The following is a 15619-nucleotide window of genomic DNA, read 5'->3' on the forward strand; positions in this document are numbered from 1 at the left end:
GAACGCGCGGTTGCCATGATGCCTTCCACTTTCAAAAATGCGGAGTGAGAAGTTCTCTTTTATATTAAGGATATTTAATGGTTTTTGCTAGTAATATTAACTTATATTCATAAATGATAGTTTCAGTTTAATTGAATGATAAAAATATATATTTAGTAACAAATAATAACTACATTGCAATAGTTAAATGATCAACATCGTGACAATGGACATTTAAATATGAATACAAGTCCGTTTATTAAATGCCACAAGTGACGGTTGCAAGATAACTCAAGATCATTAATAAAGAATTAATCTGTTGACACTATTACACCTCACGTTTCTATAATAGTCACAACTTATGTTCTCCTTAAACAGTTGGAAACATAAAAATTATTCTCCTGTCATTAAGCGTAGTAAAAAGACTATTGCAAAATATGAACAATATTGCACTTGTTAAATGCGCCAATTTACTTGCAATAATATAAATAAAATAAGATAATTGGGTATTATATATGCGTAAATTTACTTGCAATAATAGAAATCATCAAATTATTAAAAGTTTTTAATATAATTGGGTATTATATAACAATCATGCTCCTTTTAATCGAGATTGTGTCCATCTTCCGGTTGAACCTTTAGAGCAATATGAACCGAGCACACGAGCCGATTAGTGGCGGGAATTAACACAAAATGTAACCACTAATTTGTTTTCTTGTTTTTAGAGTTAACCATTTCTCTACATCGAATTATATTTTTGTAGATTAAATGTTACTGATTAGTTCCCCCAAAAGGGACCCCAAGAAAGGTAATTAAGCTTATAATAATGTAATGACTTTCCTGAGCTTTCCTTAGTAAAAGCCTTGAGCTGCTTACCTACAGTATGTGTCAGCTTTTACTTTTTACTTTTAATCACTGATCTGCTCGTTAGTCGGTTGGGCGATCGGTCACATCTCTGTTACGTACCTTTGGCAAGTACTGGGCATGTATCTGAACCTGCTCCAGTGTTGGTCCAGTCTTGAAACAGCTCACACTCGGGGGTCAAAGGAAAATCTGTTAAGATTAACGCATGTCGTACCATAAGTAAAGAAGCATACTACGTGTCCGAACGGGACGAAGAAGCAGCATTAACGGAGACCAAATGTGAAAAGGACCTGGGTGTGATATTGACAACGAACTAAAGTTTCCGGACCATTGTGAAAAGGTGAATCAAGTGAATAAGCTAGTGGGTCTTAAGAACATAAGAATGGAGGAAACTGCAGCGGGACCATTGGCCCATACTGGGCAGTCCCATTTACACCCAACCCCCTTCTAAGAAGGTCGTTCAGATATAATCAGATACCTATAGACCTACCCTCGTAACACTATTCACACAGGTGGTAGACAAAGAAGAACATAAGAACATAAGAAAATAAGGAGTCTGCAATAGGCCGGTTGGCTTGTGCATAGCAGCTCCTGTCGAGAGTTACTACCACTCTCTATCATCCATGAATCTATCTAGCCTCCTTTTAAAACTTTCCAGCGTTCCAACACTTACTACAAAGTTGCTAAGTTTGTTCCACTCGTCCACCACCCTATTTGTGAACCAGTTCCTTCCTATCTCCCTCCTAAATCTAAACTTATCCAACTTAAATCCGTTGCTCCGAGTCCTATCCTGCTCGGATATTATAAGAACCTTATCTATATCCCCTTTATTGATTCCTTTCACCCACCTAAATACTTCAATCACATCTCCCCGCACTCTTCGTCTTTCTAGGGAATACAAGTTTAGTTTTTTTAATCTATCCTGATATGGAAGGTTTCTAAGTCCCGGAATCATTTTCTCCATTCTTCGCTGCACCGACTCTAGTGAATTGATATCCATTCTATAATAAGTGCACCAGAACTGAACAGTATAATCGAGGTGCGGCCTGACTAGCGCAAGATATAGTTGCAATAAGACCTCTGCACTCTTATTTCTTACACTTCTAGATATAAAACCCAATACTCTGCCTTATTTCGAACATTAACGCACTGTTTTCTAGGCCGTAGGTCCGGGCTTACAAGTACCCCTAAGTCTCTTTCACAAGTCGACTTCTCTAGGTTGCTGTTGTTAAGGCTGTGTACATTGACAGTATTTGTTCTTCCAATATTAAGTACGCTGCACTTGCTGGTGTTGAATTTCATTTGCCATTTTCTGGCCACTCCTGCAGTTTATTTAAATCCTCCTATAGTGCATTTGCATCCTGCCCTGAATTAATCTGCCGCCCTATTTTGGTGTCACCCTACGAATTTTAACCTATTTTAATGTAACTTTACTTTTCAATGATGACTAAAGGTGACGAGAAGTTCAGTTTATTGAGACGCAACGGTACAGCCTCTCCCAAGGAAGTTATCAGGCAGCTCTGGCGTCCTAGGCTCTGTCGTCGTCATAGTCCAGTCCACTGTAAGCTCAATAGTTATCCTCCTTGATCATCCTCGCATTGCTCCGCCCCCAAGGTCACGTGGAACGGTTGTGATTGGTCGACTCGTGTTTATCTTGCCTTAACAGAAAATGAACCAAAAGAATTGAGACCTCAGCGTGGTACAATAATACATAATATTAATTCTTTAATTATCCACGAAATCCTGTCCTGCTTTAAAGCTCGAAGAGAGTTTAAAATACTTACACTGTACTGTACAATAGAAAAGAATGGACAAGCATAATTATAATTACTTGTACTTTTATCCTCTTCACCATTGATTGGCTCGTTAGCCGCTTGGGCGATCGGCCTCGTCTCTGTTACGCACTATTGGCAAGTACTGGGCATGTACCGGCTCTTGAATGTACCTGAACCTACTCCAGTGTTGGTCAAGTCTGGTACTGAAAGAGCTCGCACTCGGTGCCGTCACAACACTCTCTGGTAGACTGTTCCAAGAGTTCACAACCCTCACTCCGAAAAAGTTTGCCCTCACAGTTTTCTGGACTTGCAGCTTCTTCAATCTTGAGCTGTGACCCCTTGTGGGGCGAGCGTCCGCCAGCTCCAAGTAAGGACACTCGACTGAGTAGTGCCCCTTGAGATGCTTATACACCTCAATTATGTCTCCCCTTGCCCGTCTGTCGTATAGGCTAGGCAAGTTCAGGCGCTCCAATCTCTCAGGGTAGCTGAGGTGCCGAAGTGCAGGCACCAGTCTGGTGGCCCTCCTTTTGACATTTTCAACCAACTGACAGTCCCTAGCATAACTCCGGGGACCAGACAGGGTGACAGCACTCCAGATGGGGAAGCACTTTGCTCTTGAAGAACAGTTACGAGAAACGGCCGTCTAGATATCTGAACGACCTTCTTATAAAATCCAATAATTTATTACCTTCTCGCAATGGCCCGAGAACTTCAGCTCATTGTCAACATGCACACCTAGGTCCTTCTCACATTCAGTTTCAAATAGTGCAGTTTCTTCATCCCGTTGGGACATATGATACGCCTCCTTACCGTTGGTACGCTCCAGGTGCATCCTCTTACACTTTGTGACATTGAATCTCAGCAGCCATTTATTCGACCATTCTTGGAGCTCACAGAGTTTCTTCTGCAGCTCTTCACAGTCTGCTTGGTTCTTGATTTCCCGAAATAACTTGGCGTCATCGGCAAACATTTGTATGGAGGAGTGTACAACGTCAGGCATGTCATTTATGAAACAAACAAACAACAGCAGGCCAATACACTGCCCGTAGTACCCCGCTTGTGACAGGTGCGGATGATGATTTTGTGCCATTAATCACCACACACACTGCTTGCGGTCATGTAGAAAGTCTTCTATCAACGCTAGGACATTTCCCCGGATTCCGTCACTTCCAGTTTGATTTTCAGCCTTTCGTGGGGTACACTGTCGAAAGCCTTGGCAAAATCAAAGTAAATTTGTGGATATTACCATCCCGTTCCAGAATATGGGTCCAAATATCCAATACCTCGAGCAATTGTGTTAAACAGGAGCGCTCCGGCATAAAACCGTGGTGGCAATCCTTTACAAGATTGTTTCGTAGTAGATGTTCCATCGCGGCATCTCTGATAATACTCTCAAGTACTTTACATAATATGCTGGTCAGACTCAACGGTCTATAGTTGTTCGTGGAGTGACGATCGCCTTTCTTGAAGATAGGACTCACATAAGCTACTTTCCATTCAATGGGGACCTTTTGTTCATCCAGGCATTTACAAAACAGGATCTTCAGGGGCTCTGCAAGCTCGTTGCACAACTCTCTTATCACTCTAGGATGTACCATTGTAGTGGATTCCTCCCCTACAAACGCCGTTTGTCGCTGACTAGCCGATCCTCGAATTCCCCAGTGTATGCCTCGTGGTCTAGGTCAACCAGCGCCGCCTTACATGACTGAGGTCAACTATTAAGCCACGCCTACCTCCGCTATATAAGACCTCACCTCGTGGTGACCGCTCTCTCTTTCTACCCACAGCCACCAGCAAGCAACACAACCTCCTCCTCCGCTCCTGCCTGGCGGCTCCCGCTCCAGCCGGCGACCATGGCGACCAACCAGCTCTCTCTACTCAACGCTTGTAACCATGCTGCCTTCCCAGCACCAAGCTGCATTGTACATCCAATACAATATGTATACAGAGAGCACATTGTGGGTTTCCTTTCTCCATCCCATCCTGAGTGTGAACCTCTATCTCGAAACCCCACACCATATCAGGGCCGGGACTCTTATGGACCTTTAGCTTTGACAGTTTAATTCTAATACCCTCTTCTGTGAACACAATGAAGGTCAGTGCTGTGTCGAACCGAAAGTCTCAGTTTGGCTCCTATATAATGAAGGGAAAAGTACAGTACAGTGTAAGATGGTGTATTTCAAGGCCTTAAAGAGTTAAGTGTTTGTGTTTCCTGTCTAAGAAATGTTATGATTGAATGTACGGCGACATGTGACTGACACGAAAATAATTAAACAGAAAAGGTCATGAGGAATGAGTTATACCATTTGAGTCGAAGCCGATGTAGAATGACTGACAGTTTATTTATTAAGGGCGGCAGATTAATTCAGGGCAGGATGCAAATGCACTACAGGAGGATTTAAATAAACTGCAGGAGTGGTCTGTAAAATGGCAAATGAAATTCAACACCAGCAAGTGCAGTGTACATAATATTGGAAGAACAAATACTGTCAATGTATACAGCCTTAACAACATCAACCTAGAGAAGTCGACTTGTGAAAGAGACTTAGAGGTACTTGTAAGCCCGGAACTGCGGCCTAGAAAACAGTGCGTTAATGTTCGAAATAAGGCAAACAAAGTATTAGGTTTTATATCTAGAAGTATAAGTAATAAGAGTGCGGAGGTCTTATTGCAACTATATCTTGTGCTAGTCAGGCCGCACCTCGATTATACTGTTCAGTTCTGGTGCTCTTATTATAGAATGGATATCAATTCACTGGAGTCGGTGCAGCGAGGGATGGCGAAAATGATTCCGGGACTTAGAAACCTTCCATATCAAGATAGATTAAAGAAACTAAACTTGCATTTCCTAGAAAGACGAAGAGTGCGGGGAGATGTGATAGAAGTATTTAAGTGGGTGAAAGGAATCAATAAAGGAGATATAGATAAAGTTCTTATAATATCCGAGCAGGATAGGACTCGTGGCAACGGATTTAAGTTGGATAAGTTTAGGTTTAGTAAGGAGATAGGAAGGAACTGGTTCACAAATGGGGTGGTAGAAGAGTGGAACAAGCTTAGCAACTTTGTAGTAAGTGTTGGAACGCTGGAAAGTCTTAAAATGAGGCTAGATAGATTCATGGATGATAGAGAGTGGTAGTAACTCTCGATAGGAGCTGCAATGCACAGGCCAACCGGGCTATTGCAGACTCCTTATTTTCTTATGTTCTTATGACCCTCACACTTTTTTGTGCACGGTACCAGTAGCAGATTGATTCTATTTACGCTGTCAGGTTATTGGGGAGTGGTCCACTGAAGTTAACCTGAGAAATATCATGCTACCAGTTTATGATGTGACCTCCAACTGTCAGATTGTCTCAGGTAAAGCATGCTGATTACCAGTTCTTGTCTAGCATAGATACCTACAGTCGCACGGGAAAGGTTCGTAAATAAGTCATACCCATCAATATTAAAGAATATATGAATAACAGTATTTCAGTTCAGGATAATATGTGAACAACAATGAAAGTTTGATTGCTCGATTCTGCAGTTAGGCTTTTGTTATGTCTTGGACTATCGGGGCTTGGTTGTGTGATGCAACTCCTCGATCTTCAGGTGAACTTCGGAGATTTACACATCCCTGGCAGGTTTGATAGAAAATACCTAAACAGACCAACGGCAGTTTCACAGTCCCCAAAAAACTATCTCTCGAAAATTAAATAATTGGAAGACCTTGCCTAGCTTATACTACAGACGGGCAAGGGAAGACCTAACTGAGGTGTATAAGCATCTCAAAGGGGTCACAGCTCAAGGTTGAAGAAGCCGCAAGCCCAGAAAACTATGAGGGGTAACTTTTCCGGAGTGAATTCCTGGAACAATTTGCCAGAGAGTGTTGTGACAGCACCCAGTGTGAACTCTTTCAAGACCAGACTTGACCAACACTGGAGTCAGAACTTACCAACAGTGCGTAACAGAGACGTGATCGATCGCCCAAGCGGCTAACGAGCCTATCGGTGGTGAAGAGGATAAAACAAGCATGATATTTCATAGAGTACAAGGAGTACTATGCATTACAGTACCACTGACAGTTCCAGTACGTTAGAGTAAAATTACTATATCGGCAGAACATTGCTGTGTACAGATAAGGGGGATAGATCACTATCCTCTAACTACCGCCCAATCAGTCTAACATCAATAGTAGGCAAATTACTGGAAACAATCATTTCAAACTCTATTCGAAATCACCTGGAGAAGCACGGATTGATCAATGATTCCCAGCATGGCTTCACAAGCGGACGTTCTTGCCTAACTAATCTATTAACATTCTTTTCATCAGTTTTCGAATAGGTGGACGAGGGGCACAATTATGATGTGGTATATCTCGGCTTTAGCAAAGCCTTCGACAGAGTCCCCCACGAAAGACTAATTCGAAAGGTAGAAGCTCATGGCATCAAAGGTGACATCCTTAAATGGATTAGGGCGTGGTTACAGGACAGGAAACAGAGAGTGAGCATTAACAGCACTAAGTCCCATTGGAGCAACGTCACAAGTGGAGTTCCCCAAGGCTCAGTACTTGGACCATTATTATTTATTATATACATAAACGACATAGATATCGGCATTGACAGCAACATAAGTAAATTTGCTGATGACGCTAAAATAGGACGTGTTATCAAATCTGACGAGGACTCGGCAAAACTACAGGAAGATCTAAACAAATTTTTCGAATGGTCTGAAAAATGGCAGATGAAATTCAACGTCGACAAATGTAAAGTACTTAGTATAGGAGATGTAAACAGGGAAACCAGATACCAGATGAACAACGATGCCATAGAGAAATCCGACTGCGAGAGAGATTTAGGAGTAATGATAAGTAGGAACCTTAAGCCAAGTAAACAATGTGTTTTTGCTCGTAACAAGGCTAATAAAGTACTTGGGTTCATACAAAGGAGTGTTAGTTACAAGACTAGCGAGGTCATCCTAAAACTGTATCTTGCTCTTGTGAGACCACACCTGGATTACGCAGTTCAGTTCTGGTCACCGTATTACAGAATGGATATAGTAGAATCCTTGGAAAGAATTCAGAGGAGAATGACAAGACTAATCCCGGGCATTAGGAACCTTGAGTATAGAGACAGGTTAAAGCATCTTAATTTGCACTCCCTTGAGAGACGTAGAGCGAGGGGCGACCTGATAGAGGTGTATAAGTGGAAGGCAGGGCTAAACAAAGGGGACATTACAACGGTACTCAAACTATCCAACCAGGAGCGAACTCGTAACAATGGTTTTAAACTAGACAAATTTAGATTTAGGCGTGAAATAGGTAAACACTGGTTTGGAAACAGAGTAGTGGATGAATGGAACAAGTTACCAAATATCATCATTAACTCGAATACGCTGAATTGCTTCAAACATAGGTTGGATGCTCATATGAGCAATAGGGGTTGGGTGTAAACGGGACTGCCCAGTATGGGCCAATAGGCCCGCTGCAGTTTCCTCCATTCTTATGTTCTTATGTTATGTTCTTAACTACAGCGTTACATATTTTCTTATGAAACTAAACGTGTGTACAAAATTTTATAAGCAATTCTTGTAACTTGCCTATGGTGCAGATGGATAGTGTTCAATTAAAGGTTCTTTATAGAATTGGGTACTCCCCAATGGCAATAGATCTAACATAAGACCCCGCGGTGAAATACAACTTTGGCGAGTCAGAAACAATGAGGTAATAATCCCCTGCGTGATGGGTAGCACAACACATTTATCAGGTACAGTGGTTATTGACGTCACGTGGTGTCTGATAGTAGAGACAAGAGATAGCAGTATTAAAGCGTGGTAACTATTGGGCAATTGGTAATACACCGTTTGCTTTGTTCTCGGTAATTATTTTTCAAATTCTCCATCGTTTTTAGCGAAATAAAAGGGAATTTCCAATCTTAACGTTTCCATGGTTCCTCAAACTCCTCTCTGCATTTCTAATTGAAAGTTGTTAGATATGATGTTTACAATATACTGTAGAACATGAGAGCATAGGATGTGAGCATAGTGTAAAATAAAAGCTATAACTGCATTGTGTTGGCCTTCAAATGTGCTTCCTATTTATTGCAGTTGCATTGTCTGTTGCATGTTTGTTTCATACTATATATATTATTAGGATCATAGTAATTTTTATCACTAAATTTGTAAATATATATAGATAGTAATATAATTATATATTTACCATAATCTAATCTTTCGAAAGATGTATTGCTTTTAGTCACTGTAAAGACTATAGTTATTTAATGCTACAAAAACAATAAATTCGTAAAGTAAATATTTTTTACATTAATCATATAATTTTTAACTGAAATATTTATTACTGATAGTAAAATATAAGAAATGATAAATGATTACGGGTAGTTTTAAAATATTAGACCCTCATTCAATGTTTTGACAGAACAGCCTTGCCAAGCTACAAGGGAAACGCTTTCAGTAGAAATTTGTATATTATTGAACGTATATTGTAAGGTGAGACACTCTTTTGTCTTGTTTATCCCGTTTTTACATTTGGCACGAAGTATCTGAAAGGTTCTTGTTATCTCTTGGTAACTGTGGAGATAGTCAAGACATGAGGAACTGATTTGTTGTTCAGCTTATCTAACTTCCTGTGTGAACAAATACTGTATGATATTATCGTGTTATATTTTATTACTGCCGGTCTCTCTAACTACCCAGAATATTGTAATAGGTTAAGATTATTCCAATTGTTTGATGTTTGGTGAAGATCTGAAGGTTGGGATGATAGACAAGGTTGTGGGTCTGGAGAGGAGCTGAGGTGTCTGTGTCATGGATCTGTTAGTCTCGTGTGAGGAAGTGGCCTTATCACCATGATTTCGACTCCAACAGAGAAATAAGCATCTCGCAATTAATCTGATTGGTTTATTCACAACAAAATGCTTGTTGCACTCTGGCATATGTAAAGTGCATGCTGTTTATAATGTTGGACACAGATCTATGGTATCCTGTGCCACACCAGAAGTAGGTTGAGCAGTTTTGGTAAAGATTCGTTTTATGCCCAACAGGAATTCAATTTTGTAAATGTAGTGGATATTTTGCCGTGTCCGGCTAAGTTCTAACGAACGCTATTTTATTGTGAGTGATTGGCTAAGTACTTTCTGTTTAATATGACGAGGGGTCCGCCCTCCACCTAGGAAGGTAGGTAAGGTTAGGTAGGTTTCTTTGGTTGGTGAGGTCAGGTTCTATTAGGCTTTAAGAACATAAGAAAATAAGGAGTCTGCAATAGGCTGGTTGGCCTGTGCATAGCAGCTCCTGTCGAGAGTTACTACCACTCTATCATCCATGAATCTATCTAGCCTCCTTTTAAAACTTTCCAGCGTTCCAACACTTACTACAAAGTTGCTAAGCTTGTTCCACTCGTCCACCACCCCATTTGTGATCCAGTTCCTTCCTATCTCCCTCCTAAACCTAAACTTATCCAACTTAAATCCATTGCTACGAGTCCTTTCCTGCTCGGATATTATAAGAACTTTATCTACATCTCCTCTATTGATTCCTTTCACCCACTTAAATACTTCTATCACATCTCCCCGCACTCTTCGTCTTTCTAGGGAATGCAAGTTTAGTTTCTTTAATCTATCTTGATATGGAAGGTTTCTAAGTAAATGTCGCCTCTCTTATAATATGAACATCTGTGGAAAAAATGAACATTATTGAACAACTCCTTCTGGTGGTAGTGGTGTTCTCAGACTTTACTATATTTTTAACCTTTATACAAATTAGATAAGGTTTTCAAAGGTTTGTTTGGTGTTCTTTTTTGTCTTTTACCCAACATTTCCCCTCTACTGCCCTCTTACAACAACCAATACTGTTGGTAATTGGGGAGGTCTTTTTGGTTAAAATACTCGTAAAATATAAATTCGTGCCGGAAACATAATAGACTATTTATTTATTTTTTTTGCTTTCTCCCTACATAAATAGAAATATGAAATTCCATGTTTGACCTAAAACGAATCTTTAACTCTATTTTTGTTAGTAGTTCCCTGCTTGTTCATCAGTAATGGACGATCAGCCATTCGGAGCTCACTCTGGTAAAATAGCTTTAGTAGGAACTTAGCTAGTTATGGCAAAATATCCACTGCCTTTTCTAAAACATTTGTGATTGTCTTTCATTGTGAATTGAATGAATATGACCTTTATTATTGGTGCTAATCATACTAGTGAGGTACAACCATGATTTACATAAAATGGACAGGGCTTTGAAGTTGACGGTGAAGTGGGGTTAAAATAAAATGTGGGTATAGGTATGGCAGCCTTACGCCAAAAATTGCACTGGATGTAGGTATGGCAGTCATATTGATGGTCTGTGTTGTTAACAGTTAGGTTAGGCGAGGCTAGTCAGAAAGAAGACCATCATGGTAACTTATCATTGTGTAGTCTGCCCACCACTCTTGCACATTGAGCTGACGTACCAATAGACTTTGACGTTTGGCATACGGCTGCCATACCTATATCCTGTGTAAAAACTAAATAAAGATGATGAACTAATATAGAACCTAACTTTTCCGGTAAAATTTTAGTTTTGGTCATCCTGTATTTAGATATCCAAACTAACCATATCTAACCAACCAAACCTAACCTAATCTAATGTAACCTAACTGATTCCCTGTATTACTGAAACTAAAATAATACCATTTTTCCTATAAAAAACTTCCCATATTTAACTGATGGCAAAGGAGTAAGTGATTCTCTTCTTGGTTTTTTTTTGAGAGTTTTTGATGTTTTGGTCACAAGGGAGCCATAACATGAATGAACTCTCCTAAATAGATAATGCGAAGGTCACATGAAACGTATTTGAATATACAGTTACAGTACTATCCTACAAAAATTGGTTTAGCACATTTAAAGTGTCAGTATTGTTGTCTTGGTCGTGTCCAAATCATATCTACTAAATGCAAACACGATTCGCAGTGTACGAAACCCAGTTTACAGAATCATTGTATGCGCGTCCATCGGATATGTAAGGTAAGAGTTTTGTTGAAATGGGTTATAATATTGGTTAGGTTAGGTTGTGATCTCAAAGACTCGTATTTTATTTTATTTTTAACCCTACAGTTTCCTCATCTTCAAAGTCCTGCCCACTTTGGAATGATGCATTGTAATAGTGTAACAGGGTTCATATCTCCATAAATAAGTATTTGATAATTCACGATGTCTTCTGGTATTGTACCTAACCCACAAATTATCCTAACACAGTGCATATATGTGAAAGGGTCCACCAAATTTCTTCTTCATGACAAAAAGTTATAATTCCACCAAATTTTTTTTTATATTCGAAAGGTTAGAAATAGTTTTCCATAGAATTTTCCTACAGTGGTTCATTAGTATTCATAATCACACCTATTGTTGTAAACTACTGTATTACAGTTTGGTTGGTGGGAAGTGTTTGTCAAGAGTTGAAGCTCAGAGATGGTGCCATAACAAGAACACAAATTATTAAAATTCTAATTCTTCTGCCTATTTTGGGAAATTGAGGTAAAAAAAATATACATACAGTACAGTACAGTATATTTTTAAGAATTTTTTTTAAAGTTGCTGGTTAATGCAGGACCATTCCCAAGTATTAATTGTATCTCTCTCTCTCTCTCTCTTTATATGCAATAGTCACTTAATTCAGAAATCAAATGGTAGTACTTTAGGATATTTGTGCAGGTGAACTACCTATGGTATTTTTCAATAGTTTTCTAATGAAGGCAACTTATCACATATTTGCAAATAATGGCAAGGGATGGCATTTTTTTGCCAGGAGTTCTTATTATGAATATTGTAATGGTCTTCCATCCACCATCTCTGGGCAACATAACTTCTGGCTTTTGATCTGTTGACAAACACTTACCAACAACTGAATATACTAAGCTTTCCAGCAACCTCTCCATACCCAACCTAACATAAAATAAAATACTTCCATCCTAGGATAAGAAAGTTAGGCTGGTTTAAGGAAAGTAAAAATTTTTCTCTCGAGAAATAACCTTAGATTATCGGGTTAGGTTTGTTTGGTTTGTGTTTCATAGTGTTATAACTGAATGGTTTAGTGCCATCCTGATCCAACTTTTCCTGACATGACAATGGTTCAATATTTACCATTATAGGATATGTTACTATCCAGTACTCACCCAGTAGGCTCACATTCTTTGTCTTTTTTGTCCCTTCAGTTTTGTTTTCCGGGCATTTAACATATCAATAGATTCTCTCAAAAAATAAAGTGGCACACCTTTTTTTTGGTTCTATACTGAATTATGGTGTAGTGGAGGTTTTAAATATTTGGCTGTACTTTTTCAATTACAGTGTACTGGGTAGATGCTCCTCTATAATGTGTTCAGTATTTAGTAGAGTAAATTTGGACTTATGAATGAGCTGCAGGAACATGACTCACTTGTTAATAGACAAGCACCTGTAATAATTAAAGTTGTGCAGTCTATCTATTTATATGTCAGGCTGAGTTGATTTAGTTGTACTTTAATGCAGCTTACTGTGTTAACAAGTGTATTTTCAATTTTATGACTCAACAGGTACTCAAAAAATAGGCTCCTGGTGGAAAGGACGCAATGGGAGACTGCAGTGACCTTGACCGGCAGATTGAACAGTTGCGGCGGTGTGAGGTCATCAAAGAAGCAGAGGTTAAAGCTCTCTGTGCTAAGGCAAGAGAAATACTAGTAGAGGAAAGCAACGTACAAAGAGTTGACTCGCCCGTCACAGTAAGTACAGTACATACAGTGCAAAGTTTTCACTTGTCATTATTTTACACATTGTTGATAGTTTCTGAATGTCACTGAGTTTCTAATTTGTTAAATTTTGTCATTAACTGCAAATACTTGAATGTTTCAGGTATGTGGAGATATTCATGGGCAGTTTTATGACCTGAAAGAATTGTTTAAGGTCGGAGGAGATGTACCAGACACTAACTATCTCTTTATGGGAGATTTTGTTGACAGAGGTTTCTATAGTGTAGAGACTTTTCTGCTTCTTTTAGCATTAAAGGTAAGGAAAGGAGGTGATTTTTTTTTTTTCATTCATGTACAGTGCTGTAATTTCACATTTACTGAGTCTTCTCAAGTTCATCTAATTACTGTATAGAAGTTCAGACTCTTCTATTTGTTTCATATACTTTGTTGACTCTATGTTTCTATCTTAAATGTTTATTATCTTCATTAGCCATGATGAAAGTGGCTCCTGAAATTTCTTCAGACATTTTTAGCTCACCTAATTAGATTATATTATTTATTCTGCATGGTAAATGAGATTTTCAGCAAGGGATTGGAGGTTTAAACTCTATACTGTAGCTGTATAATAAGCCTGTTTAATATAGGTTGAAGAGAGGATACTGGAAAACAAATTGTCTCACGTATCAAATTATATGGGGGTTATAACCACACATTACTTGGATTTCAGTTTGCTTTAAAGGGTTACTGTATATGATATGATTACATAATTTTTGCTCTTTGTGTGGAGCAATTTTATGTTTTGGTATCTACTAAACCTTCTAAGTAAGATGGAGTCCTCAGGGGTAATGTGATCCACAACTTCCCCTAGAATGAAATCAGTCCTGGAGGTATACATAGTACTGTAGTTATCTATGTATAGTACTTGTTGGATTAGGTGACACCAGTGTATGTATATTTTGATTCATTGTTGGGACTAAAATATACATGTTTAAATGATCATTAAATTCTCCAAGTACATTAAGTTGTTCTCCACAATGACAGTCTGAGACATTATCTTTAAGTAGTTAATGAAACACTGTGTTATTTATTGTTTTCAAGTACAATACAGTAAAACCCCCATAATTCTTATTCCCCTTATTTGAAATCACTCATAATTCGTAATGTTTTGCTGTTACAAAATATATGTTACAAATTTTGTAATACATGTACAGTTTGGTAAAATTTGGAATTATGAGAGACATTTACGAATATGTATGACGCACAAGTCGTCATGGGATACGACAGCCAGCCTCAGTGTAAACAAGTACTGTACAGTAAGTCCTCTCCTAACATCATCCCGCTTAACGTTGTTTCGGTACTGTCACTAAACTTTAAAAGAGACCAAAAATTCCTTTAACGTCCCAGTGATCGGATACTACATCGTTTTGCGCCGTCAGGGACTACTTTCTACTGCGCATCACCCGCTCTTGTCTGGCTGCTCTACGCTGTCTTGGCTTGGCGCTCTGCCCTCACTCGCGGAATGTCACAGCCTCCCCAAGCGATGCCAAGCTAGTCTTTGTTTCTACTTCACATCATTCGTGTATGCTTTAGTGCTTTTGCTCTAAAACTGTACTCTAACCATTCGAAATGGCTTCCAAGCACCCATCAAGTGCTACTGATGCTAGTGTAGTGAAGAGGCAACGTAAGACCATTACCCTGGCTACGAAAATGGATGTATTAGCCTGTTTTGAAAAAGGGGAACGTGCTGTGGACGAAGCCGCTGTGCTTGGTCTAACTCCCACAACGGTGTGTACTATCCGGACCAACTCTGACAAGATCAAGATTAGTGCTGGAAGTGGTTCTTCTTTGAGTGCAACTTAGACAACTCGTACTAGAAGCACTGATAGAAAAGGTGGAAAAGATGCTGGCAATGTGGATGGACGACCAGAATAAACGCAATGCCTTTGTGAGTCTTATGGTTATCCAGCATATGGCCAGATCCTTGTTTGACGACTTGAAGGCAGACGAGGGTGAAGGATCGAAGGAAGAGACCTTTACGCCCAGCCAAGGATGGTTTCAACAATTTAAGCGTCGTTATAGCTTCCATAATATTAAGATGACTGGTGAAGCTACCAGTTCAGTTACGGTTGCTGCCGAGATATTCCCGCCAGAATTCAAATGGATTATCCAGGAAGTCTTCAATGTGGATGAGACTGGTTTCTTTTGGAGGAGGATGCCTGAGAGGACCTATATCTTCAAGGAGGAGAAAAGTGCGCCAGGTTTTAAAGCGGCAAAAGACCGCTTGACGCTACTGCTTGGCGCGAACGC

The 15619-nt window shown here is 39.4% G+C and overlaps 1 protein-coding gene across 1 annotated transcript in view; it reads left to right on the forward strand.

Moving 5' to 3' along the window:
• The first annotated feature begins 9022 nt into the window (after positions 1-9022).
• The window catches only part of LOC121863276 (serine/threonine-protein phosphatase 4 catalytic subunit), a 30776-nt gene continuing 24179 nt past the window's right edge, over positions 9023-15619 (forward strand). The window contains exons 1-3 of the mRNA XM_042361856.1: positions 9023-9101; positions 13160-13345; positions 13476-13628. Coding sequence (XP_042217790.1) covers positions 13196-13345; positions 13476-13628 — 303 coding nt within the window. The 5' untranslated portion in view covers positions 9023-9101; positions 13160-13195. The remainder of the gene's footprint in view (positions 9102-13159; positions 13346-13475; positions 13629-15619) is intronic.

This window comes from Homarus americanus, unplaced genomic scaffold (genome assembly GCF_018991925.1).
Source record: "Homarus americanus isolate GMGI-L3 unplaced genomic scaffold, GMGI_Hamer_2.0 scaffold46197, whole genome shotgun sequence".
Taxonomy (NCBI): Eukaryota; Metazoa; Arthropoda; class Malacostraca; order Decapoda; family Nephropidae; genus Homarus; species Homarus americanus.